General features: G+C 45.1%; 3 protein-coding genes across 4 annotated transcripts in view; 2 read left to right on the top strand and 1 right to left on the bottom strand.

The window, feature by feature from the left end:
* The first annotated feature begins 2,385 nt into the window (after positions 1 to 2,385).
* On the top strand, positions 2,386 to 5,707 carry aprt (adenine phosphoribosyltransferase). Its single transcript, XM_076046173.1, has 5 exons — positions 2,386 to 2,524; positions 3,520 to 3,623; positions 4,138 to 4,271; positions 4,527 to 4,605; positions 4,750 to 5,707. Exons 1-5 carry the CDS (start codon positions 2,436 to 2,438, stop codon positions 4,887 to 4,889), a joined length of 546 nt encoding a protein of 181 aa, XP_075902288.1. The 5' UTR covers positions 2,386 to 2,435; the 3' UTR covers positions 4,890 to 5,707.
* Positions 5,708 to 6,017: 310 nt separating this feature from the next.
* cdt1 (chromatin licensing and DNA replication factor 1) lies at positions 6,018 to 10,482 on the bottom strand. The gene is made up of 10 exons (XM_076046154.1): positions 9,884 to 10,482; positions 9,173 to 9,301; positions 8,674 to 8,978; positions 8,383 to 8,577; positions 8,054 to 8,199; positions 7,862 to 7,962; positions 7,479 to 7,667; positions 7,191 to 7,349; positions 6,863 to 7,064; positions 6,018 to 6,750 (listed from the first exon to the last, which is right to left on the bottom strand). Exons 1-10 carry the CDS (start codon positions 10,352 to 10,354, stop codon positions 6,584 to 6,586), a joined length of 2,064 nt encoding a protein of 687 aa, XP_075902269.1. The 5' UTR covers positions 10,355 to 10,482; the 3' UTR covers positions 6,018 to 6,583.
* Positions 10,483 to 12,516: 2,034 nt separating this feature from the next.
* The window catches only part of piezo1 (piezo type mechanosensitive ion channel component 1 (Er blood group)), a 40,507-nt gene continuing 25,726 nt past the window's right edge, over positions 12,517 to 27,297 (top strand). For both annotated transcript variants that reach the window (XM_076046021.1, XM_076046022.1), the window contains exons 1-4: positions 12,517 to 12,748; positions 22,899 to 22,994; positions 25,397 to 25,562; positions 26,234 to 26,375. In XM_076046021.1, coding sequence (XP_075902136.1) covers positions 12,685 to 12,748; positions 22,899 to 22,994; positions 25,397 to 25,562; positions 26,234 to 26,375 — 468 coding nt within the window. In that variant the 5' untranslated portion in view covers positions 12,517 to 12,684. The remainder of the gene's footprint in view (positions 12,749 to 22,898; positions 22,995 to 25,396; positions 25,563 to 26,233; positions 26,376 to 27,297) is intronic.

Below are 27,297 nucleotides of genomic sequence, written 5' to 3' on the forward strand. Positions count from 1 at the left end.
GCAGCTTGATGGCTCGATGACTCCCCCGACTCCCAAGTTACTTTCTTCGTCATATCAATCCACATATTTGGGGGAACATGTTACTTTATGACAGCTACTAGGAAACATCCAGCCATCCACTACTGTCTCGACTCGCCCCCTCCTCTTCCTCCTCCTCCTCCTCCAGCCAATCACATTCACCCCGTTCACGCTCACAAAAAGTGGGATTTCACGTGATTTGTTGAGCGTTCAGACTGCAAAGAGCCCTCCGGTTTCAGTCTGGATGGGCTGAACGTTGCATTCTGGCTGCCAGTCTGAACGCGGTTAAAAATGTCACTGAAAATCACATTTGAATCTTCTCCTATCCTAAATGACAGTTGCCGATATCGGCAATACAGCTTTGACTGAGCGACGCTCTGCATCGGGCGAGCGGCCATCGAGTCACTGATTTTACTTTTAATGGCGAGACAATTTAATTGCAGACATGAGCAACGTACAGGCTGGATGACTGAAAGTAAAACCGCAGTAGATCTGCAACTACGGCCAGGTCAGAAGGTGGCTGCTGTGGAACGATGAAGAATCGAGGGTTTTTAGAAAGGACGTGGAAATGGGAAAGGACGACGCTGAGGATATCTGAAAAGTTCATTTGATGAGAGTGAATTCACCTGCAGATGTCTGAATGGCCTAACTGGCTGTGACCCCTCCCCCTCATGGCAACTGCTCTCAACTTTCACTCAGATTTCCGTTTCGACTAATGCAAAACCTTTCAGTTACATTCCTCATCCATCGTACTTTAGTTTATTTTTCCAGGGGCGGGGTTTCATTTCGAAAGAAGAGGCAACTATTCTACTATTATCGGTTTGTTGTAAAGAAAAAAAAAAAAAAAAAATTGTATGAATCGCATCAACGAGCATCGCATCTTCTGTAGCTTCCTTGAAGTTTGCCAGTATACCTGTTGTGTCATGTCATTGACAAAACAAAAATCATACAAAGCTGATGGTTCCTTGTAGGTGGTGGTGCTGATGACACACACACACACACACACACACACACATTGCAGACATCAGCTGTTGATTTCAATGGGCAGTGTGCGTGTGTTTCTCCTCAGCATGGCTAGGCCTGCAATTGTGATGTGACAGACAGAAATTTAAATGTATCACTCACTGCCAGAGAGTCCATTATTTAATCGATTAATCTCCCGGTCTTTCCCTGAGATACGTTTTCTATAGAAAATGAAAAAGAAATGATTTTTGTTGAACAATGACATGTTGAACAATGACAGCAGGGTTGAAGAGTGCGGATGCCGTTGGCATTTGAAGCTTTAGCCAAGTTTAGCATCTTGATTTTTGCCAGTACGTTGTCAACGCTACGTTTTTTTCCTTTTCTTTTTTCTGTGTCTTTTCAAAGAAATGTTCTTGTCATTCAAACTAGGTGCAATAAAATAGGCATTTTTCTTTCGCAATGTGTAAAGCAGCAGGAAGCAAGACGTCTGCACGCGAAGCAGAGTTTCTGTTGCTTGGATAGAATCAGAGCAGAAGATTGTTCTGCATGACATCGCATATAGATACATGAAAAATATCAGCGGTTACAACAGAGATTTGATTTGACAAACAAACTAAGTAATGTTCAACTTTGTTATTCTTCCTTCGCATTTACAATTTTTGGTTTTTGAGACTATAATACGGCAGAAAAATGTTTATTATTGGAACGGATTTGTTATTTTGTTCTATTTTTTCAGAGTAGAAGCTGTCGCATCTGATGTATTCTGACTTGATAAGGAGTTCTCTTCCTTCATGGGCAAGCCACCATTATACACACTGCATGCTGTTGTTAAGCCTGTATTAAATGGTATTTTGATTTTTGAACAAATGCTTTCTTTCCATGTTTTAGTCATGGGACAGTTGACATGCTGAACTTTTGATAGGCTGCGCACACTCAGCAGAAATGTGACAGCTGACGAAGCCTTGTGCTAATTCATTGCAGACTACATGTTAAGTACCTGAGTGTAGTTTTTTGGTGGTGGATTCTCACTTTCAAATGACTTTATTTTGTCTTCCAAACAAATTGATTTGTACTTGTTTTTAAATAAACAATGGCAGCTTTTGTCACTGATTGCCAAATATTTGAACCTGTCGGGGAAAGATTTCGAGCAATCTGCCACATATAAAATAAATACATTTATTTTCAATTGAATGTGTTTTGTGTTGTGTTAATGTCCATATATAGCTAGCTGGCTAGCTAGCTAGCGATCTATCGAGGCCGTCAATACAATTTGTTCAACTTGGAAATTGGGCGCTAGCATAAAGTTGTCCGGGAGGGGGCGGTAGCGGCGAAAGAAAGCTTTAAATTGCCAACAACGAGGAAGAGGAAGAGGAAGGGGAGGGGTGGGTGAAGCAGCGAGGGGGGGAGGAAGAAGTGTCTGTTATTGGTGTTGTCAGGATAAACGGCACTCAGAAATGTCCGCAGACACGGAGGCCAAGCTGTCGCTCGTGCAGGAGCACATCCGGGCTTTCGCTGACTTTCCGCACAAAGGAATTCTCTTCCGGTAAGATTTCATTCCTCTCCGGCGGCTCCGCGTGAACTGTCACGTGGTGAACATTTCTACACACGGCGCCGGTGTCGTAAACGTGCGACTCGGTTCCAGTGTGAACAACAACACACAAGCGGTTGAAGTGGATTTTTAACACAAGACAAACACGCGTCACGCCGTTTATTGCATCTCTTCCATGTTTGTTCGTGCCTGCTGGATAAACCGGCTGTCTTAACGTTGAATTTATTGGGAATAAATGTCCCTTATATAGCGAATTAATCGAGTTAATATATATTTTTGATGTTTTCGTTGTGATTTATGTGTATGTTCTTATTCTTATTATTTTGGTATTATTTTAGCTGCTGTAAAGAACTCTAGTGCTATGTATTATACATTTAATTGATTAAATTATTTGCATTAATGCAGCAGATGAATTTGTCCAAATTAGTTGCAGTGATGAACAAACACCAGAGCAAAAACATGGAATCTTTGACTCATAGAAATAACCATGCTATGAAAATATTTTTGTGACAGTGTATTTATTTAATGTTGCCAAAGTGCTTCCTGGCTTGAAAAACAATGTCTATGTGACTATTGTCCCAAAAACAAAAACAAACAAAACAGGTGCTGTTCGGAGGAACTGGCTTTCTGTGTCCAGAAAATGGACTCGCTTTATCTCCACGAGCTGCACTTTAGCACAGCTATCTGATCAGTCATTCACGTGGTTGGCGTTGTTGAGAAAAGAAAATGCAAGTGACTCATTCCTGTTTGTAGTGACTGGAAAGAGCTTCCAGTGGCTGTCAAAGGCTCATTGTTGTTGTTTTAAGATCTTTTTTTTATGACTGTTTATTCTACTTGAAGCTACTGTGGGTGTCTGCCGGTCGGGACGTACACAACACAACACAACTCTGTCCCAAAAGCACAAATCGTAGTTGAATTCCATCTTGATTTCCTGTTTCACATTATTCCTCTGGTCTGTCTCTGTGTTGCTGTTGTGTGCTGTCCCACAGAGATATCTGCCCCATACTGAAGGCTCCAGCTGCACTGACGGCAGTCACCGATCTGTTTGAGGATCATGTGAGGCGGAGTTTCCCTCAGGTGGACCTGATCGTAGGTGAGGCAGCCGTCTGTGCACCAGCGACGTGTCAGAGTCACAGCACTGTACGCTGCTTCTATGATTCAAATAGCATTGCTTCTGTGTTCTGAGCAGAGGCCAACTGCCTTCTACACTATTAGGTTGGTCACTCCGCTCTCATGTCTCTCAAATGTGCTTTTCAAAAACCTCAATCCAGGATTGCCACTTTAGAAAAAAAAAAAATAATAATAATTTTCTTGAGTGACATCCATGTTTGTTGAATATTAATTTAGGGCTAAATCTGAGTCAATATGTGTATATGTAAAAAGAAAATTAAAAAAAAAACAGCTTCAGCGAACTACTTTATAATATAATAAAAGAGTGTTAAAGGCCAATGAGGCAGCAGTTGCACTCTAACTGACTTCACTTCCGGTCACCTGTGTGTGTGTGTGTGTGTGTGTGTGTGTGTGTGTGTGTGTGTGTGTGTGTGTGTGTGTGTGTGTGTGTGTGTGTGTGTGTGTGTGTGTGTGTGTGTGTGTGTGTGTGTGTGCAGGTTTAGATGCTCGAGGTTTCCTGTTCGGGCCTCTGCTTGCCCAGCGCCTCGGTGTCGGCTTCGTGCTGGTCAGAAAGAAGGGCAAACTGCCGGGCAACACTGTGTCTGTGGCCTACGATCTGGAGTACGGCAAGGTAAACAAGTGGACACACACTCCTGTCACTTATTTCCAGTGACTTCTCCGTCAGTCCTTGTTCTTTCGTTCAGTTAGGGAGCAATATGAGTCTTGCTAAATGACACATTAGATATAGAAATGTATATATACTATAAAGAAAGATAAAAGTATGTTGTCAAATGAAAATAGAAATATCATTAAAATAGAATAAAATCTAACGCTTCCTTCCTGATACCAAAAGTTCTTTTTAAGAGTCCAGCTTGTGCTCTTGCAGGCAGAAGCAGAGATCCAGGAGGATGCAGTGGTCCCAGGACAGAAGATTGTGCTGATTGATGACCTGCTGGCGACTGGAGGTCAGGACTCCCCTGGTTAGAGGGGCTCTGTAACCATCCAGCAAAAAATAATAATAATAATCTGATTGGCTCACACATTGCCATGGGATATATGCACCTAAACCCTGCACCCTGAAGCTGAATGTGTGTTGTGTTGTGTTGTAGGAACTCTGTACGCAGCCTGTGAGTTGATGAAGAAGCAGCAGGCTGAGATCTTGGGCTGCTTGGTCGTCATCGAGCTCAAAGATCTGAAAGGCGTGGACAAACTCAAAGCACACAGTGTGTTCTCACTGGTTCAGTACTAGCAGCAGCTCACTGGTACTCCATCTCCTCAGAGACTTTGTGTCCACAATCTGGTGCTTTGACGGCTACAGCTTCACCCAGCTGGATTTCAATCAATTACTTTCACCATCTAGACTTTTTATTTTTTTATTTTTTTGCAAATACTCAGTATTCCACTCCTGCGTTCAGGGTGGAGGAGTACTTAAGAAATACTTCAGAAAATGCAACAAAATATACCTCCATACATGAGCAGTCGTGCAGAAATGACCAACTGACCGACCAACCGGCTGAAGTGCGATGGCATTGATGATGGATAATGTAGTTGTGTCAATCAAATCACAACAGTGGACTGCAGGCGAGCAGACAGCGACAGCAGCAGGGGCCAAGACTGCACTCTCAAGTGGTCCTGAGATGCAGCCACGTATTCTGCTTCCTTTTGACGTGAGCCGAGATCGAAGCAGGAGGAGACGCGGTGATGTATGAACATCCAGGGTTCATCTCATTATTGCAGACCAGCTTTGGACCTTCTGATCATCTGAGCAGCTGTAGTTAGGATGATTTAAACATGCGACTCAGTTCAGCTTTTAAGTTTCTGTTGATTTTTTTTTTTATGTTTTGATGACTGTAAAAAAAAAAATATGAATATAGCCTATAAATGTTTGAGAACATTAGGGGTTTTTGTTATGCTTTTTTTTTTTGGACATTTTGCTTTTTGTCAGAGCACTTTGAGACACCTTCGGTCCATCAAGTCTGTCGAGGAAAAAGAAAATTGCAAATCTAATTGCACAAAGCTCCTGAATGAATAACAGTAACGACAATAAAAGGAACAAACTAAAAGCTGTTGTTGTCTTGAAGTATTGTTACAAAGTTGACACCTCACTCCGTGCATCATCTTATGATTCAATTATTACATTCAATCTGGAAAACAAAAAGTCAGTATTTTAGGGTTGGGTTTTTTGCATGCACCAAAAAAATAACTGGCATAATTTCTCATTTTCAGCTCAAAAAAATCTACAATTTCATTTTCTTTGGGGGGGTGGTGGTGGGTTGTTTATTTTTGAGAGGAAATATGAAAACGAATGAGGTGACTCGGTCGCAAACTAACCCTTACAAAAGAAAATACTTAAAAAGTATTAAAAAAAAAGTCCACATTTGTACGGTTGGTTTATTTTTGTTTTTATTGCAAACAATGCTTTAATCATCCTCCCAATTATTCACGTCACCACATCTGGCTTCTCTGCTGTGTCGTGGTGACAGAACTGGGCTCTCTGGTTGCCTGGCTCTACCCACCAGGTAGTGATGTACCATCAAAATGACATCCATAAAGCCGGAGACTTTAAGTTCGGGAAAGAGTAACAATGTGTGTACCTTTAAATAAGACATCATAGTAATGCCAGGCTGGGAAAAAAGTAAAACAATACAAAACAATATTCATCTTAAATTGACCAAAATAACTCCGGGGGGCTGAGTAATAACTAAAGCAGGGGCAGTGAGACCTCAGGAGGGAGGCTGAAGAAGCAGAGTTTCTGCTTCCTGTGGTTACCGAGTGTCTGACCGACCAGGACTTCCTGGTTTCCTGAAGCCTCGACGGCCACAGGGAGGGAGGCTGGGGGAGGTGACAGCCACAGGGAGGGAGGTGGGAGGAGGCGACGGCTGAGTGTGGTACTGCCAGCAGTCGTCATGGCAGACAGCGGCTGGTCTACGTCACTCCGCCTCCTCAGCTCCTCTCCTCCTCCTCCTTTAACCTGCTGCTGATTTTGTCCACAACTGCGTTGAGCTCCGTCATCTTCTGCAGCTTCAGGTAGAAGTCCTTCCTGATTGGATGAATGGTCAGCCAGTCGGGAGCAACTTCCGCCAGCAGCCGGATGTGTTTTTCCATTTCACCTGGTGGTTATTGAAGGGGGGGAAGCTTATTTTACAATCATGAGTAATGTGAAGGCATTTTATAATAAATTAATTTCTAATTCCATCCCAGCATGCAGCTTTTGAACCTCACCTGTGCTGAGGGCAGACCTGTAGCTGACAATCATCCTGTTGCAGGCCACTTCCATGATGAGCGCCGGCTTCTTCTCGGCCACAAACACAGTTCTCAAAATCCTGGCCAGCTCTGGGAGCCGTGACATCATCAGCAGGCGGTCCTCCTGCACCGGGTTGCGGGTCATCGCAGCCTGCAGCTTCTGCGCCTCCTTTGCACGGATCTTTTAAAAAAATAAAAAAATAAAAAATAAATATACGCACAATGCTGAAGACATAAACAACAGCAACCGATAGATGTGAGAGGGCAAAGAGACATCAAACAGTGAGAGTAGAATCAGTTGCAGTACCCTGTCCAGGAGGGACTGAGAGACGCCCTTCAGGGCAGCAGGCAGAGGAGCAGCTGATGATGTCGCAGGAGTGACTGAACTTGGTGGAGACGCCGCAGCTTTGCTTTCTGGAGCTTTGTCTTCCGTCTTCGAAGCTAAAGAAACCAGAGCCTTCTCCATCTGAAACCACAAGAATGCAGAATTGAAGCAGTCTGCAGGAACAGCGAGGTACCATCGAGTAAAACCACTGCGGTGACGGAGTGGAATGGACAAAGAGTTTTAAACATCATGCAAGAGCGGCTTTGTTACCTTGGGAGTCATGAGTGAGCGGGCCTTGTCCAGGACCTCCTGAGCGGTGGCCAGTTTCTCCGTGTGGGGCGGCTGAGGCAGTGCGCTGCCCTGGATGGCTGGAACCGTGTCCACGTTGAAGCGCGGGTGCCAGCGGGTCAGTTTGTCTTCAGGCACCAGCATGGCAGGAACCACTGAGGACAAGAAGGTCTGCAGGGAGGCAGCAGGAGGGCGCCTGTTAGCACGCGCTGCTAACCAGTGATCTAGTGTGCAAGTCAATGTGCCGACTGAGGCTACGTCAGTGCAGTGTGTGGCTTGGTTTTAAACTGCTGCCAGCCTCTTGCGGCTGGCTGGTTGCGACGACAACTCGGGGGGAACCCGAGTGGAGTGGAGCATCTGCTGACCTTGTGGTGCTGTTTCACCATGGTGACCAGGTTCATGTGGAAGATGTGCCTCCGCTCCAGCAGCTTGGAGGCCGACAGGGCAGCAGCGCTTTCATTCTGGCCTGAGAACAGAAGTGAGAAACCTCACATGAAGAGGACCACACACAGAATATACACAAGTATAAAAGGGCCAGGAGGGGATGCTGTCCTGACCAGTGTGGATGATGGGCTGCACTGTGAGCTGGTAGCTGCCCTTCTTGATGCTGCTGTTGAACGTGGGGACGTCCTTCTCTTGTCTGAACGTGTAGGCGTCTGGAAACACGGCATTGATCTGAGCCACGTGGCTCTCCTCAAAGCGCCTGCAGTGGACAGAGGAGAAGAAGAGAAGAAGAGATGAGATGAGATTCCAGAGTGTCGGTCGTGCACACACTTCTCTCATGAAGATGTGCATGGGTGGTGCAGCTGGTGACTGCATAGAAATCCTATCAGAAAAAAAACCCCAAAGGAAAATCACTAAATCTGAAAAGTCACTTGTCACCTACTTGTGCATCATGTCCTGAACTCCTTGTTTGACCTTGCTGAAGGTCACCGTCTCGTGGCGGTTGTGCAGCATGGCCACTACGGTGTCCATGCTCCTGAACATCTCAGCCAGAACCTTGTACTGGTAGGGCAGGGCCAGGCCGGGCGGGACCGCCTGGGCGAGGGTGTGATACCTCTGGTACGCCGGAAGCTCACTGCTGCAGGCAACACAGACGTGCAAACACCGTCACTGATCGGCGTGATTGTGAGCGAGAGGTGCCATGACGATGACGCCGACTTGCTCCTTCACCAACCTGTCCTGGATTCCTGAGTCGCCCTGCGCGCTCTCCTCCGCCTCCTTCTCCTCGGTTCTTCTCTGGGCTTTGGCTGCGAGCTCTTTGGCTCGAGCCAGCGTCGCACTGAGCGTCTTGGCCTCACTGACCGGAGCTTTGGTTGGTTTACGAGCACGAGACCTGGTGTCGTCAGCGGCTGAAGCGGTCGGGGGGGCGGGAGAGGGTGTTGTGGGGACAGCGACAGAAGCATCACTGGATTCCTTCCAGCGCTGCTGAATCCTCTGGAGACGAGACTTGAGAGCTGCAATGTCCTCTTTGCACAGGCTCTAGAAAAGCAAAGAAAATCCCAGAATAGGGGATTAAGAGTGGAAATGTTTTCAGTTGTGTGTAATCTTGTGTTCCTAAACGCCTCTATTGGAAAAGGATGTCGGCAAAAACATGTTTTTTTTTCCTTCAGCAGATCAGCCTTGAATGTGCAAAGGCAAAACATAAGATAACAACGACATATAGTGGGCGTTACCTCGCTGGTCCGTCCTCTGGTCCTTCTGCTGATGACTTGGCTACTCTGCGGGGAACCGCTGTCCCCGGCAGTCACACGTTCTTCTGCCGGTGGCTGGGTCTCCTCCGTCAGCCTGGTCTCCGTCGCAGCCTGGAGAGCAAGTACAACAACACCACACGTCAAGTCCTGTTACAAAGAAAGCCCTGCGAGAAATGTAGCAGCACTTTTCTGGTGGAAGGGTTAAGTTGGTTCAGTTGTTGTCAAGACTGCACCAACCGAGACCAAGACCAGACCAAGACTGTCCAGACCAGACAAGTTTGCTTTAAAAGGAACAGCAACATTTATTTTCAGCAATAAAATGATATAATAATAATTTCCTTTGCTGCGTTGCCAATTATTTTTGAAACATTTTCATCTATAAACCCAGTAGGACTGAGATCTGTAGATTCAGACCAGATTAGTAGAGCCCAGAGCTCAAAGTAAACATGGTGAAGCACCATCTAGCTGCTATGCTACACAAACGACAGTGTGTGACTGTTTTTTTTTGTTTTGTTTTTTATTTGCAGGTTAAACTCTCATGCTTTTAATCACGTAAATCGCATTGGAGTTGCCTCGTGTATGAAAATGCGCAGTACAGCTAAAGCTGCCTTGTCTTGCCTTAAAATGCGGTCTGGAGACCAAAATCTCCGAGTACCACAACACGACTTCACAGAAACACTCGTGCAAAAGTACCTCTTCCTGTCCACGTGTCTCCTTCAGTTCCTGCACCGAGTCTTTGGGCAGGACTATTTTCCTCCGCGCCCTCTTCTTGGGGAGTTTCTCCGTGGCTGCGGCGGTGGTTGGGGCTGCGGGCTCCCCGGCCTGCCGTCTCTTCTTGGCGGCGCTGTGGTCGGCGGTGGCGGACGAGGAGGCGCTGCCGCCGGGCAGCTGCTGCTCCACTTCGCGCGAGTCCCGCTTCGGCGTCCGCGGACAGGCGGGGGAATCTTTGTCGACGGCGGCGGAAGTCTTCTCCACAGGGCCGCCCTCCGTCGCCTCGTCGATAACCCGAACAAACTCTCGGTGGACGGAGGACAGGCGAGGTCGAAGCGGGTCTTTGTGTTGGGAGGAACCCGACCTGGGGTTGCAGCGCTTGGCTGCCTTCACAGGCGCCGCGGTGCCTTTCTTTCGCTGGGAAAAGTAATCGGTGACTCGGACCTGCGACATGGTGCTGCTGGTGCGAAGAGAAAGAGGAGAAAGATACTACGACGAACACGAAACAATTTTTTAAAAAAATGACCTAGGAGAGCCAGTCGATAGCCATTTATGTAGTCTCCTGCAACAAGAGGGAGCCGGAAGTGCTCTGATCAGACAGGATGCGAAGTTTCGCGCGGATTCAACATTTCCACGCCCCCATTGCGACTCCTTCCAATCAGAGAGCGCTAAAGGGACAGTTGGGCTCATACGGGGTGGCCAATCAGCTACCAAGTATTTAGGGCCGATGGTAATCAATGTTTACTTACGTGTATTCTGTTATTGGACGGATTTGATTGGATTGTTTTTTGTTTTGTTTTCTACCGGACTGTATTATTTGTGAGCTGATTGTTTGTTTTTTTATCATTCTAACGTGATACTCGTGATGTTTCTGTCATTAATACCTAAACGGTCTTTAACTCTTGGCTTTAGGGTCATGTAAGTCTGAAACTACAAAATTCACTTTTAAACCCTTTTCTTTTCTTTTCATTTCATTTCATTTCATTTCATTTCTTTTCTTTTCTTTTCTTTTCTTTTCTTTTCTTTTCTTTTCTTTTCTTGTCTTGTCTTTTCTTGTCTTGTCTTTTGTATTTTATGTGAAGTAACTATGAGCAGTACTGCCAAACCAAAACAACTACCAAACTCAACACAACTGACTTTATTGATGCCATTGCATTTCCATTTCCCATTATCCTTGAAAAAGTGGATGATCGTCACCCTATCTAGTGAATATAGCTAAAAATAACTAGATCATCAGTCAACCATAATTGTTCACGCATTTCCTTTCTGTTTCTTTTCCCCAGAGTACCCTGTATTGATCATCTTTGACAACAATATGCAGCTCTTTGCATAATTAAATGAATGTCCATTTAAAAAAACAACTCTGTAAGTGCACTTTGTTCTCACTTCCCAGAGAAAGACACCCCTGTGTACTGTGCATGCTTGACGGACACTGATTAGGGGCATGAGAGGATTACAACTGACTGAAGACGTTGAAGTAATTGCATTCAATCAGCCTGCTTTCAAACACAAGGGCAACAGTGGACAAAGGATTCAGTCTTGATGAAGGGAGGAGGTGAGAAAGATTCACCCAGAAGTGACCTGAACAGAAGTGAGAACTTGATTTAATTGTTTAGGGAAGTTTAAATATGAATACCTCACACTTTGGCTTTTTGGTTTCACACTCTGGCACACACTCTATTTGGACACTGGGTGGCGCCACTGATCAGGAATGGCTTCTTCAGTTCGGTCTGCTTACCACGCAGCAGACCAGACTGCTGACCAGACAGTGCAAAAACATGCATGTGAGGTGATTTGGAATCTCTAAGTTGGTCGTGTGTGTGTGTGTGTGTGTGTGTGTGTGTGTGTGTGTGTGTGTGTGTGTGTGTCTCCATGTGGCCCTAATAAAGTGGCCATTTGTCCAGGGTGTCACCCTGCCTGCACCCAGTGACAGCTGGGACTGGCTGTCCATCCATCCAGAATGAATGGCTTGCACACACACACTTGCACACACTCTATTGGAACACTGGGTGGCGCCACTGATCAGGAATGTTTGGGGTTGTTTTTTTTTTTGTTTTTTTTTCCAAGTTCAACTCTTGATCTAGCGCCGAGTTTTAACGCGGATTGAAAGTCCAGCGGTGGCAGCGACCCGTTTTACCCGCCAACAGTGGTGTTAGTGAATCAGTCACAGCAGGCTGCTTTCTTCTGAGTTGGACGGTGATGAAGAGAAACTCTAGTCAGTCAACCATGCAGGCACGTTGGTTGTGAACTGTATGTACGTGTGTGTGTGTGTGTGTGTGTGTGTGTGTGTGTAGGGCGGGAGGGAGGTGACCGTGCAGGCAGCAGGCAGCAGCAGCAGCAGCTCGCTGAATAGCTGCTCTATGAACGAACGCCCTTTTGACTGACTTTGCCAGTGAATCATATTTTCCACCGACAGCACAGTTTAACTTCGGACGGGGGCCTCTCCGAGGCGCACATGCAACAAAAGCTCTCTTCCTGCGCGACACTGCGGACTGGAAGCTCACCGCTCGGATGTCTGAGGCTGCAGCCGCTGCTTCGGGACGACTTTGAACTGGGACTGTGATTAGAAAACTTTCGCCTCCTGAACCGAATCAGTCAATCGAAGAAGTTTGCCTCTTTCTCACCACCACCACCACCACGATGACAGCGACGGGCGACACACTCGGCCAGCCTCAGCAGTGGAGTTCGCCGAGCAGAACTTTCACCGCACGGCTCGATCGCGGCTATTGATCAAGCCCACGTGCCGATGGTCGCGCGCTAGGTATCGATAAGGGGCGCCCGCCATGGATCTTCAGGTGGTGGTTTGGCTCTTCTACTGCTTCCTGCTGCCCGCGGCGCTGTTAACAGGTAGGTGGTGTAACTTGTGTGGATATAAAGCAGCAGCTTGTAAACGAGCGACATATGTTTTGAACGCTGTCCGTGTTGACGCTGCTCGTAACGCACCGACTGGGTGGTAACTGCCCAAGCAGCTGGAGACCCAACTGTAAAAAGAAGAAGAAGAAGAAGAAGAAGAAGAAGGAGAAGAAGAAGAATCCACTCAGCATTTCACACTCTTCCCAGAGCCATTGTTAGTGAGGAGCTGTGACGACTTGACTGCCAGTCAGTGGCCACTCGTGACTTCCCTTCAATCCCATCAAACTCCCACTCGTTAGGAGTTAGAGAACGCTCCCAGTGTGTGTGTGTGTGTGTGTGTGAGAAAGAAGTGAAAGAAGCACCTACTTAATTTTAACATTTGCATCCACAATTGTCGTAAAGAGAATCTTAACAATTTTTCTTCTTTCTGTCTTTTGAGAGAGAGGGAGAGAGAGGGAGAGAGAGAGGGAGAGAGAGGGAGAGAGAGAGGGAGAGAGAGAGGGAGAGAGAGAGAGAGAGAGAGAGCACATCAGTGCACTGTGCATTATTTCAAGTTTAAAAGCTTTGTTCTTATTCTCTGAAAGACAGAAATAAAAGCCCCCCCCCCCCCGACCCTGAAAATCACATTAAACTGGATCCTGATTTGACAGAAGAAGATTGAGAGATTTGTTGTGAGGATTGTGTGAACAGTATTGAGTTGGTTGATGTTGAAATAAGGAAACGCTGGCAGACTGAATGCCATCACTCTGTGGCATCACGTCACCACCACCACCACCACCACCACCACCGCCCAACCTTTCGACAGCCCAGGTCTCGCACTAATAATGTTTGGTATTAATGATGTTATTGCTTCTTTGATGTTGTTGTGTGCTGTCATCGTCTTGACTGATGATGATGTGAATCGCACTTGAACACACTGGTCAGGGCAAGTCCCAACACACTCCTTCATGCTCTCATCTGACACTATTTGATGCGAGGTTGTTGCATGGCTGGTCTGTTTTCTTTATAATCTCAGCCGGCAGCGACGGCGTCTCTCCCAACATTTGTACATTTTCTCTAAACTGAAATTGCTCGCCTGCATGAGTGTGCGTCCAAACAGGATATCACTCTTAAAAACTGTCATTGTTTGTGAGCAGTTCACATGAGTTTATAGTGAGTCACAGGAAGTGAACTACAAGTAGTTGCCAAGATATTGCCACATAGAAATAAACACAGTGTTTCTGTTCAGTTCTTAACTGCCCAGCGAATGACATCCATCTGATATCAGTTCATCAGTCCATCAGTTCAGCATGACGAGGTGTGTAGTGCTGAAGATGACGTGTGAGCCTTGATATGATCAAAGCAGGGGACGTGATCAAACTCATCAGCAGGATGATTAGCTTCTCTGCTAGTTGCACTTGCTCTGCCTTTAGTTCTCCCACTGATCAATCTGTGGTCTTTTACATCCATGTGTTAGCCTTCTGACACTGCAAGCTACTTGCGCACGTGTCTATATTTACAAATTGGAACTCGTAATTCATACACAATTTCACAAAGTAAATGATTTTTGGATAAGCTTCAGATAAATATTAGTAGTTGCTTGTGTGTTTCTGTAGCCTCACAGGACCGCTGCATTGCTCACACTCAAATCCTGAAATGTAATTCAACTATTTTGCCATTTCGGTTGGTCTTAGTCTTCCCTGAACCATCAGCGGTCTTTTAGTTGTAAGGAAACCAGATGGTAACTGCTGCTAGCTGCCTTGAAATGTTCTGAAAGTCCATGTCCTGTGGAAGACATGAGTGTGAAAGCTAGAAGAGACTCTGAGAGCCAAGCTCCTGCTAAAGAGACGGACTCGGATGCTGCAGTACTTTATCTTAACTGTGGGACATTTTCACATTAAAAGAAAAAGACAGATTAGCACCGTGGCTTTTTCTTCACCTCACATTGTTTATCTTGTGCTCGAGCTGTATTTGCTCACAAGCTGTAATGTCAGACAATGCTCGGGGCCCGGGAGACGGTCTTGTAGGTATTTTCCAGATTGGGAAAAGTAGTAATGGAAAAGGGGGGTTTGGCAAAGCCATCCCAGATCACAGGGGTTCCCAGAGGAAGGAACCAACATCTGGTTAACATGCACACATGCGTCTGAACAAGGTGTGTTGTGGCCTTACAGCACGGGCCTTTCATCTACACATACCATTAAAAACCCACTAACCTCCACTGGTGTGGACGTTGCATTTCTCATCTCGCTGGGATCACTCAGAAAAGCTCTGCCTCGTTAGACTCCGAGCAGAGTTGGTGTTGCTGTCTAATTGCCGGTTCTCTCATTATCGTGCCTATGTGGCCTGTGTGCTCTCAGGAGAAGCTGAAATGAAGAGAAGTTGTATGAGTTGGCAACTTTTAAACGACAGTGTCTTGAAGTCAAGTAAAGCACCTTGCAAGTTTCTAAAAAAACCCAAAACTGCCTGCATCTTCAGATCTGTTTGACGTCTTATTGAAGCAAGAGCCTTTCAGAACACGTTTGTTCAAAATATAAAACATAAAGTGAATGTATGCGTGTTTATATATTGGCAAGCTATTAGTAATCAGAAAAAAAACTTGAATCGTTCTGTTGGTACCATCGTTTTTTTTTTTGTTTGTTTGTTTTTTTAATTTTCCATGTATATTGCAGCGCTTATTTTTAGTGTCAAGCTCATTTCAAATCTAAAAATAGATCAAACCCGGAGCTGCTAATTATCCATCCTTCCATTTTCTCTCATGCCTCTCCAGCGCTCAGCGTGCTGGAGCTCGTCTCAGCCGAAGGCGGGGATAAACCCTCCACCAGTCTGCACTTTAGGACACGTCGCGAGACGACCATTCACATCCACATCTACATTTAAAAAAAAAACAAAAAAAAAACAATTAGAGTTGCAAATGAGCCTAATGTGCTTGTCTTTGAACCTGCGGAGAACGAGCAGTCTCCACACAGGAATTCTGGGAATCAAGCCTGGGACGTTCTCGCTGTGGTTCCTCGTATCATTTTTCATATGATTTTAAACCAAGCGACAGAGATGTGTATATATTTTTAATAATCCATTGGTTATTGTTAATAATTATCCAAATGTTTCTCAAGCCCAATCCACGCCTGGTGCGTAAGCCTTAAAAACTCTTTAGTGAGACATTGCGAGAGTGATTTTCATTTTGGATTCTTCCAGCGGCGGCCTGCACACGGCCAGGAATATGGAAGGTCTGTTTTAATAAGCTGAAAAGAATGTTTTCCTCTGTCGTTTTCCACGGGAGTCATCTCCTCGTGTGATATTGAATCAGAAGCAGGGAGGTCAATCCAGGACACGACTTGGGAGTGAACCGCACCATCTCTCGTTGATTCAAACCGGGTTCTTCCATTCAATTCCAAACTGGCTTGAGGACATGAGCCACTCTGATTGTCCCTCATTTAACCTGACCAGAACACACAGTGCACAGTGTCATCACTTGCTGTGTCGAGGAGAAAGAGCGACTCCTGCGCACCTTACGGCACACATTCAAGGCAGGGCCAGCGCCGTGCTTGCCTTCACTGCGAGTTTGTGCTCGGTCAGAGGCGCCGCATCACAGCCTTTGCACACCGCAGCAGTTTAACAAGACTTCATGGCTCAGTGAGAAATATTCAGGATGTGTGTGAACTGTTAACTTTCAGGAGGGAGAGTGGAGGCAGCAAGGAGCCCCCGGCCGGCAGCTCCCTCGCTGGCACTGGAGGGAGCCGTCCTACCGGGGCAGAATATGGGCTTTTTTTTTATCAGAGTAACCTGCTCTGTTTATGACTATGATTCGTATAGTGAAGAAAGTGCAGAGTATTTTCTCCTGTTTTTATTGCCCAGTCATATTTTCCAAAGTGCCCGCCTCTTTTTCCTCCTCTGGTTTAATGGAAAAGACGTGCTGTTGCTTGTTTGGGCCAGCCAGTGTTATGAGACAGAGGTGATGTACACCCAGCAACTTTTGCAACTCATGCTGGTGCAGTAGATTGACTTGTTGTCGTTGACGTCTTTGTTTTTGAATTAGTGCTTCAGAAATCCTTCCAGACATTAAGAAGGTTGGGAGAGATTTAAAAACGGGGTAGTAGAGCTGTTGAAGAAAATGTAACACGACAATATTACACAATATTACATATTACACTTTAAGTATACAGGGTACTACCTGGAAAAATTCGAATATCAAGTAAAAGTTGTTTTATTTTGGCAATTTAACATCAAAGATGAAAGCAACACATTTTATTGAGCCGTTCCACACAAACTGACATCTCAAGCAGTTCCTTGTTGGAACTTTGCTGATTCAGATTTTCAGCTTATTAAAAACCACAAACCCACAAACTCAGGAAATTATTATAAAATTGTAGTTTTTTTTTTTTTTTAAAGCTGCAAGACCTGATCAGCAAAATCCAAAGAAATAAAAGCTTGAAATATATTGATTTGCCTATATATATTGCATATATTGATTTGCATATTATTCCTTTATATAATATGTCACATTCACCTTTTAAGTTGAATTGCAGAAATACAGCAACCTGTTCAGGAGATTCTAATGTTCTGGGTAGTACCTGTATGTATCTCGCTCATGCGTCGTGCTTATTGCTGGGAAGGTTTGTGCAGCTTGAGACGCAGAGAGCAGCTCGTCCTCTGACCGATGAAACACTTACACAAGTGCATGAGGAAGAAAATGAAATTGTGTTTGCGTCAGGAAGTTCTAACACCTGCTGTCGGGTCCGAGGATGCAGTAGGTTTCAGGTTGCAGCCATCTATCCACCTTGCATGTACAGTCAGTGGTCGGAACATTCCCTCGCTAATGAACGATCATCCATCTCTCCACTGTCGCTCTCACGGTGGCAGTGGATTTGCTGGAGCCCAGCCCAGCTGCCGACGGACAAAGGCAGGGTTGGTTACTCACAAGCTGTCACGCTCGCACACCCAGTTCGACTTCCCAACACACCCACCTCCTGTGAGTGTTCCCCTTCCTTCAGAGGACCCACGCGAGCACAGGGAGAACATGCAGACTCCTCGCAGGGAGGCTGCAGGCCTGGGGATGGAACCCACAGCCCTCTCGCTGGGAGGTGACACTGCCAACTACTGCAGCACAGTGTCGCCATAATTACCATTAGTCTTTAAATGTGCCTGAATGACATTTTTTTTCTAAGCATATCTACATTATTTTTTTAAAAATGAACTCAGCACAAAAAAACGTGTATTAAGACAACAACGTGAGATATTCTTCACCTCGTTGAAGTCTGCTGAAGAAAAAAACCACTTCAGATTTGCTCCTTGTTCTGTTTATAAGCTTTGAATCCAGGCAGCTCGTCCAGTCCCCCCCGCACCCCCCAATCTTACAACAACAGGCACTGATGAGTCAATGGAATGCACCCACTCATATGACCTCAGCCACAAGGTTGAACTACCTCTGCAATAAAGAGAATAATGGAATGATATCTGACAGCTTGAGCAAAAGTCCTCCTCCTGGCCGAGACGCTTCCTGCCCTGCTTCCTGGTGGTCGCTCTGTCAGAGTCTCCGCAAAGGCACTTTTCAACGTAGATATTAAAAAAGGCCATGCAGACGTATTTCACCTGGAATTCCAAACGTCTGGCCAGTTGGTGGCAGTTGGCTGCTCGACATCTTTCCTTCACTCTTTGGAAATGTTTCCCACAGCTGCTGTCTCGGCACCGTGTCCTCGGGTCCAATGCATCAGCTAAACACTTTAGATGAACCGACACGTGTCGAGAGGACGCAGCAGTGTTTTGCTGTTTATTGCAACATTTATGAATTTAAAAAAAAAAAAACCCACCTGGCTGTCCGTGTTAAAACTTTTGAGACCCAGTTAGAGTCCAGTAGATTCCGCAAGCACCCCTGCTCTGTGTGTGTGTGTGTGTGTGTGTGTGTGTGTGTGTGTGTGTGTGTGTGTGTGTGTGTGTGTGTGTGTAAAATCACATCTAATTTTGGCCCATTTTTCTTTTCACAAAAACAGGAAAACTAGTCAGCCTGAGTGTAAACATGCATTCACTCTCTCTCTCTCTCTCTCTCTCTCTCTCTCTCTCTCTCACACACACACACACACAGCAGAATGTTCCGTTTCGATTTGGACATAGCGCAGCGTCACTCGTCCCAGTTTTGATGTGTTTTACAGAGGTGTTGGTTTTTCCACAATCTCTAAAGAGAGGAATGAATTGCAGAATAAAATCCATCCATCCATCTTCTACACCTGCGCTCAGAGTCGTGAGGGTCTGCTGGAGCTTCTCCCAGCTGTCATGGGCTGACTGTGAGTGGGAGGAAGCTGGAGAACCTGGAGAGAACCCAGCAGACACACACAGAACTTTGACTAAATCCCTCGGTTCTTTTGTGACTCTAAGGGATCGCATGGCTGTTGTAATTGCTCCTGACTGTTGCCTGGAACACAGATGAGATATCTCAGTCTCAGCATGCCTGTGCAGTCCATTTGATATCTCCATTGCGGGCAAAGGGGGTTGTGAAATTCTCCTCTTCACGGCACATTTAGGTCGAAACTCGAGGTTTCACCTTTTCTGACGCACACTTTCTTCTGAATTCTTTTTCTTCCAATTTGCTGCCAATTCGGCTAATAGCTGAGCACGGTTGTTATTGATGCAGGTAATTCTTGAGGGGTGGGGCCAAAAAAGAAATCTCCAGGACTTGGAGGCATCGATGCAATATTTCACTTTCAAACAATGAAGTTATTTTCAAATTAGTCAAAATTGTCTGCGCTAATGCTAATGAGCTGTGCAATAATTCAACATCAATTGCTCTCTTTTGCTAAATTGGCCTCATTCTCACTGTGTCAACACTGTCGGGTACCAAAACAAATATTCCTTGACTGAAAGCCTGACATGGCTGGCAACTCTCACTTCTCAAGAAGTGATGGAAAAGCAGACATTTCCCCACGCCATATATTTAGCAAGCGATTCATCTTTTCAGCTCTGTCATACATGACATATTATAATGATTACATTTAATTATTGGTTGTTTTGTTAAATACATTCTGTCATCACTCACTCAACACGCCTTTAAACATACGTGTTACCTGCTGTACATATTCCCTCAACAAGCAGAGACACGTGGTTCCTGTCACCAAGGAGGCAACACGGCCAACTTATGAAATGGCAGTGCTGGTGTATTGCGGTCGAATGGACCAACTGTAACTGCTCTTACTGTTGCAAATCCTCATGTTCCAACTCCAGACCCTGCATTGTAAATTCATTCAAACAATTTGCTTCAGATATGAACGTTCGCGATATGATCTGCCATTTCATCCCAAGCCAAGATGGATGTTGAGACCTTTTAAGCAACTGTTATTCCTGTTCAATAACAAGTCTGTTATCTTGCTCGAATCCAACACCTTCTGAATGTCTGTCATGAAATTCTTCTTCTGGAAGCTTTTTTTTTTTCAGTCTTAAATCAACAGAAAATTCTAATCGTGTGAAAGAACTTAAAGTTCTAACATTGTTTTGAAGAAGTATTTTGTCTGTATACGCAGTGGGTTGTGCAATTTGTGAACGTGTATTTAGCTGGAAATAGATTATTATCTTTACTGACCTGGTCATTAGTTCTGCATGAGAAGAGGAACAGAGATTTTCACACTGGCGAGGAGTGTGTTGGCGCATTCCATCACATTCTGCCAACACACAAAGATCGTGAAAAACGAAACCATACAGAATACACAAACAATACCAGGTGCTGCATCCAACAATGAAATGTGGACAGAAGGGAAGGAGAGGAAGACTGGCGTGGAAAGATAGCCACTGTGCTGCTGCTCATGTTATCATAACCCTCCACCGACACGGGTTTGGGGCGTGTCTGAATAACGGTTGAACTGGTGGAGCTTCTCAACACCCGCTCAGTCCTCCATGTGGTTGCAAGTACTCTAGTATAGAGGATGAAAAGTCCTGCGACGGTACTCGGTGCACTTGTTTAGGATGCAGGTCAGAGACGACCTGGAAGGATTTCCCTTCAACCAGACGTCTGCAGGCAGCGGCTTCTTTAGGTTTCCACAAAAAGCCCTGCGGTACAGAAGAAAGCAGCAATGTCCATCTGCCTTGACATCAAGTCCTGCTCAAATGTACCATATGTACAAATGAAACCATTGTTCATTATTTACATCTTGGAAAGTTTCCGTTCAGATTCAGGTGTTTTTTTTTGCTTCTTTATAGTGACTTCATTTTTGCTCTTTCTCACTGGTGGAGCCAGGCTGATGTGAAATCACTGGAGATTTCAGGAGCTCTGACTTGATATGGAGCGACATAATCTTATTAATGCCATGCAAGAGAGGAGAATTTGGACTAATGGTGATTTAGTCTGCCTGGAGTCAGAGATTAGTGGTGAGCAAAGCCTTGGACATTGGCTAAACCTCATGTCAAGTCAGTAAGTCTGTCCAAACACTACTGGTGGTAAATGCTCACATTGGGTTCCTCCAGCTGTGGAGGCCTCTTGTGCTGCCTTGACACTGACTCTTCTTTGGAAAGTGCATCGACTTTCTTCTGGGGTCTACGTTTGACTTTCCCTTTTCCATGCTTGGAAAGCAGCAGAAGTCAAAGCAGTTTCGGGAAGATGAGACGAGCTCATACTGAAAGTCCCATCAGGAGTAGATCATAAAGGAGGACGGTTTTTAACCAATCTTCTGTATCTACTATCTCAGAGGAGACGTTTGTCTCCCAGTCCATGTTCATCATCTTCTGTTTATTTTGTCTCATGTAACAGCAAGCCGTCTCTGCCTGAATGTAGGAAAATAGTTGGAATTTGATCCGTCCCTCAGAGTCAGTTCTCCTAGTGAACTCGTGTAACCTTGGACAAGTTTGAATGCATCTCAAATGGCAAACGCCAACTTTGGTATGAGGTCAACTTGGACAGCGATGGGCAAAAAAAATGATCATCTCAATTACTTTAAATGGTAGTAAATCAAAATACAATTATCGGCTGATGTGAAAACAAACATTCAGGGAGTCATTTGACTCGAGGTCAGTCTTCTAGCTCCTGGTAAAAGGCCAGAAATCTCCCGTACAAAGACAAACCAGCAGATCGCTTCTTCTGGTCCTCTGCAGAACAATGTGCAAATAATAATAATAATAATCCAATGAAAGTCAACCAGCCAGTGCAGCTGCAGCTTGTCCTGGTTCAGGTAGGGCCGCACTCCTCTGTAATCCCCATTGAAGCTGCAATCCTGCAGTCATTCTGAAACATGCACGTGCCTGCATGCAATAACATGGCATCGTCGTCATCATCATTTTACCTCAGTCATTTGTCTTGATTGTTGGAAGCCAGTGAATATTACAGTAGATATTATCAGAGACAGGGTTGAAGAATAACATGCAAAGTGTCCTGGAATCGTAATGAAACAGTCCAAGCGAGTCAAGCTGTTGTAATTGTGGTTTATAGAGTTTGTAGATTGTCAGGGCTGGGTTTGTTTAGCCACTGTTGTCCCTGGCATTATAAAAGAGTCTTTGGCTGCTATAAATGAGCGTTTGAAAGGAGCCCAGTCAGGAGGACGCACTACAATGCACTCTTTGTGTGTCTCCTGGTCTCTTGTGGGAGAAAGTTTCCCTCTTTGCTTTTAAGCAAGGTTTGCACTGCCATCAAACATTGCATGGAATGTAATAAAAGTTAAATAGCGGACAGGATGCTACTTTTTTTTTTTATTGTTCCCGCCACTTAACATACACACTTGTTTGATGTATGCCTCTGTGTTGTATAGTAAATAAAGATTAAAAGAACCAAAGCAGACAGGTAGGAAACATTACATCCACACCACTTCTGAAAAACTCACTGCACAGAAACCAGAAGGCAATGCAGGTTTTATGCTTTCCAAACTGGACCAATACATCAAGCTTTGTTTATGTGACTGTTTGTCTTTGCTAAAAACCTGATAACCTGATAAAATGGACAGCTAAAGCCGTCAGGTGACAAATCTCCAGAGCGTTGCTTTCAGTAGAGCAGCTCAGAATTCTTTCGGGACCGCACGGATCGATGAAAGGAAATAAGTGGGACAATAATTATTGTGTGTGTGTGTGTGTGTGTGTGTGTGTGTGTGTGTGTCTATAAAAAAAAAAAAGATTGACTACAAGAGTGCCGCTGAGTCAGGAAGGCATCCAAGATAATGTTGTCATCTGGTTCATGTGTCCACACGTCTCTCTGTGTCTGCAGCCTGCCTGTTCCGCTACAACGTCCTGTCGCTGGTCTACCTCCTCTACCTGCTGCTGCTGCCATGGTTCCTCAGCCCCAACAAACACACCATCCGAGGTAGGAGAACCTGTTTGCACTCTTCCTCCGCTGCCGTGGGGAGTGAGGTGACGTGGTTGACGCTGCCGCCTCGCAGTCAGGACAGATGAATCCCACCTCACCTGCGTGGGGGTTCCTAGTCAGGAGACCCCTGAAGTCCACCTGCCAGTCTGGGTGGTGTGCAGGTGTGTGAGGGTTGCTCCTGCCTCTGTGTGTTTGCCCTGTTCCAAACCGGAGATGTGTGCAGGGCGCGACCCCGCCTTCATCCCAAGACACCTGGGAGATGCTGCTGCACCTGTGTGTGCAGTGCACAATAAGTGGTGGTAAACTGGATCATAAACTCTTGTTCATCCGTGTGTCTTGAGGTGGGAACTTAAAGTTGGATGGGTTCTTCTTGCACTATAAAAAAACCAAATGGCCGTATGACATATGTCACTCGAGATGTGCAAGCATGTAAATAGACAGTGGCTTCCTCCTTTAGAGCTCTTATGGACTTTTATGATAACCAACCAATCATAATTCTCTTTGCTCTGCGGTGCTGTGTGTAAAGGGTCACAAGCTCCTGGATTACAGTCTCCATTTGTTTTGCATGCGTGACGCGAAGAAGGAGGAGAAGGAGAAGACTTTATTAATCCCATATTGGGGGAACATTTGCAGATTACTGCAACAATACAGTGGAAAAGGAGAGAGATTATATTGTTTAAAAAGAATTCAAATGAAGATATTTATAGACTATGAAGGAGCAAACAAGATATATATGCACAAGAAATATATGAGTGAATGATGGGACCACTTGGCTGATTCAGCACTGGGGGGGGTGGTATTCAGTTGTATAAATGAACCTTCATGTGGAGGTGAGAGGCTCTGCGGTTTAGCGGGAACACTGATGGTGAGCTTCTCATCACCGGCACGTAGATTCCCTTATAAGGGAAAATAAAAGTTAAGCTTCTTTGCTGTAAAGTCAATAAACTGTGAGGTCAGTCTAGCGTTGAGGTAGTCTGGCCATGCAACACTGCGACACTGCGACACACTGCGTCGACTGAATTGCCACATTTTCAGGAAATGCAATATTTGCACTACAAATGTTTTTATATTTTGATTATTTACGTGAAATTTTGAGTGTTGAAAGCCTCGCTTGTCTACTCACGGTCTGGAGACAGGCTGATGAGAAATAGATTCACATTTGATCAATATGCAGATGCTGCATTTTCATTTGCACTTTCCTTTTTCTTCACTTCCTTTTTTTCTTTTCTTTTTTTTTTTGCAATACCTACCCTGACGGGAGACCAGAGAGCTGCCAGTAGCTGTGGTTGGCTTTAGGCTTGTTGCATTTTCCATCTGAAAAGCATCTCAGGTCACAGTGCAAAGAGGAAGAAGAACCATTGGGCCCGTTGTGTAAAAATCAGGCCACAGCTTTGAAAGGATTTTTCATACAACCAGCTGTGTATTACCTTTAGTGGAAATTCCATCGCACACACACGCACACACGCACACACACACACACACACACACACACACACGTGAGGGAGATTTCCGTCCAAGTAGGGCTGGGCTGGAAACACAAACAGGGGAAGCTGCTGCCCCTCTCTGACCCACCGCACTGTCCTGAGCTGCAGCCTTCAGCGTCGAGGTGTAAAAATACCTTCCTCCCGGAGCTCCTCTCGCCAACAGCCACTGCTGTGTGTGAGAAGCTGCTGGCTCTCTGCTATGGAAATAATAAATGTGCTGGGAGAAAATGATTGAATGTGATTATTGGTTTGAAAGTCGATTTGCTGTGTGGTAAAAGAGAATCTGGAGTCGTCATTGGGATTTGTGTGCAGTTAGAGACTAACAGTCGAACGTTTGGAATGTTTTTTAATTGCTTTTTTCTTTACTAATTTCTACATTGTAGAGATCCTGAAGACATCAACGATATAGAAGCTATAGAATATAGATGTATATGCTGTGATGGTTATAATATACCTGGAACAAGTTACTTTTAAACAACTTTAAAAAAAAAAAAAAAAAAAAAAGTTGAAATGTGACCCATTAGAAGTCAACTTAAAGGCAGAGTATCGATGTTGAGGGTGTTTTTACTGTTCTCTGATGTAAAATGGGTCACATTGGACCCTCAACATGATTTAAGGGGAATGTATGATGTCTTCCTTACACATTTTTCATTGTGAAATTTAGGTTCTCAGGGAAAATTGCAGCTTATCACTTAATCGTTAATCGATCAATCACTGAGGTCAGTCGATTGATTAATGAATGAATTGATCGATAATTTGCATCTCTAATACTGACCACGAAGTGACCTTGTAGACACACATGATGACTGGCAGAGGCTGAACACTAACTAACAGACTAACACACACACCCGATGCCTGTGTAATTAAACCCACAGCACTGACTTCCTCTTCCTCCCTCCTCTCTTTGTCTTGCAGGTCACACGGGCCGCTTTATCAGAGCAGTGCTCTGCACCAGTGTGCTGTTTGTACTGGGCCATATCTGCTTCCAGACTGTGCTTTATACGTATCCTCCTCTCAACCTTGCTATTGGAGAAAACTGTTCGCAATGGGACACCATCAGCAGGCATATAGGAATGTCAAGGTATACAACATTTGGTCTTGTTGTCTTCTCAATTCTAAATGATCAAGAAATCAACAGGTCAGAATCAGAGTGAGCTTTATTGACTAAGTTTGTGAATGACAAACAGGGAATTTGTCTCTTTTCATTGATTAAAAAACAAACAAAAAGACAAAAAAGTAAACAAAATCTGCGGTGGAATAAAAACAATTTACAAGAATATATCATATCAAAATTATAATATAAATACAAGTGTACATGAACATATAGAACATATACCTAAATATAAAAATATATACAGTACAAGTCTACATGTATACTGTAACAAGAAAAATAAAGAAAGCAAGCTAGGTGCAGCAGTAGGAGGTAGAGCATGGTCCTGGAAGTGTACTGCAGTATAAACAGTATAAACAGGTGAACAGGATATGATGGCTTATTGCACAGTGATTTCCCTGAGTCTCTCTGTTAATGATGAGAGCTCATCACAGCAACAGCCAGGGGGAAGAAGCTGCTGTACTGCTTGTCTGATATTCTTTGCCACTCATCAGTCAGGAAAGAGGATCAATATCTGCACCCACATGTCGAATCTCTGACCAAAGTTGAGCTTTGAATGGTTCTGGTGTGTGTGTGTGTGTGTGTGTGTGTGTGTGTGTGTGTGTGTGTGTGTGTGTGTGTGTGTGTGTGTGTGCGCGCAGGCTTCCCCTGGACGATCCCTGGAGTGTGTTGCGCCTTCTGTGTCCAGACCTGGGTGTTTGTGTGGTTGCGTTGGCAACGGTTATCCTCTGCAACCGCCTGGTCAGGAACAGAGAAATGGTGGCCGCTGCCAACATCACGTCGGTGAGTCATTCTTTTCACTGCGTGCGCGCGCGCGTGTGTGTTTTTTTTTCGTAAGAATTGGAGTTGCTAAAGAGGGCCACACTGTCTGACGCAATGTTTAGTGAATAAATCTTTTGCTGTTTTCATACTGGTGGGCACTCCGTGGGCTGACCTCCAGCAGCAGTGTTTCTCTGCGACTTGTTTATTTGTGGACAGAAGTGCTCCAAGTGCCAGTGGAGCCTTTGAAAGGCAATACGTTCATGAGTTACTGCCAGTTGTTCCCACAGAGAGCAAGCAGTGAGGTGACAGTGGTCAGCAAAAAACAGCCTTTCCATCCTCGCTCTCTCACGTGAAGGGTGGAGGAAGAGACGGGGAGCAGAAATACACAAGGCGGAAAACAAACGGTGGCAGTGTAATGCTCCAGATTGCCAGCGGCAGCGGCAGCGGCAGCGGCAGCGGCAGTGGCAGTGGCCGCAGTGAAGGGCTGCCGGGTGGAGGAGCAGATGATATTACAGCTGGTGGCAACAAAGCGCTTACAGGTGGTGGCAACGTGTAGGGGCTCAGTGCATCATGCCAGGAGATCACCTGGCACCTCAGTCTCCTCATTAGATAGACAGATAGATAGACAGATAGACAGATAGACAGACAGACAGACAGACAGACAGATAGATAGATAGACAGATAGACAGACAGATAGACAGACAGACAGATAGATAGATAGATAGATAGATAGATAGACAGACAGACAGATAGATAGACAGATAGATAGATAGACAGATAGACAGATAGATAGATAGTCAGGCAGACAGACAGATAGATAGAAAGATAGACAGACAGACAGACAGATAGATAGATAGACAGACAGATAGATAGACAGACAGACAGACAGACAGACAGACAGACAGATAGACAGATAGATAGATAGATAGACAGACAGACAGAC

This window comes from Nelusetta ayraudi, unplaced genomic scaffold, assembly GCF_046127955.1.
Source record: "Nelusetta ayraudi isolate G7.1 ecotype Tasmania unplaced genomic scaffold, CSIRO-AGI_Nayr_v1 ptg000089l, whole genome shotgun sequence".
Classification (NCBI taxonomy): Eukaryota; Metazoa; Chordata; class Actinopteri; order Tetraodontiformes; family Monacanthidae; genus Nelusetta; species Nelusetta ayraudi.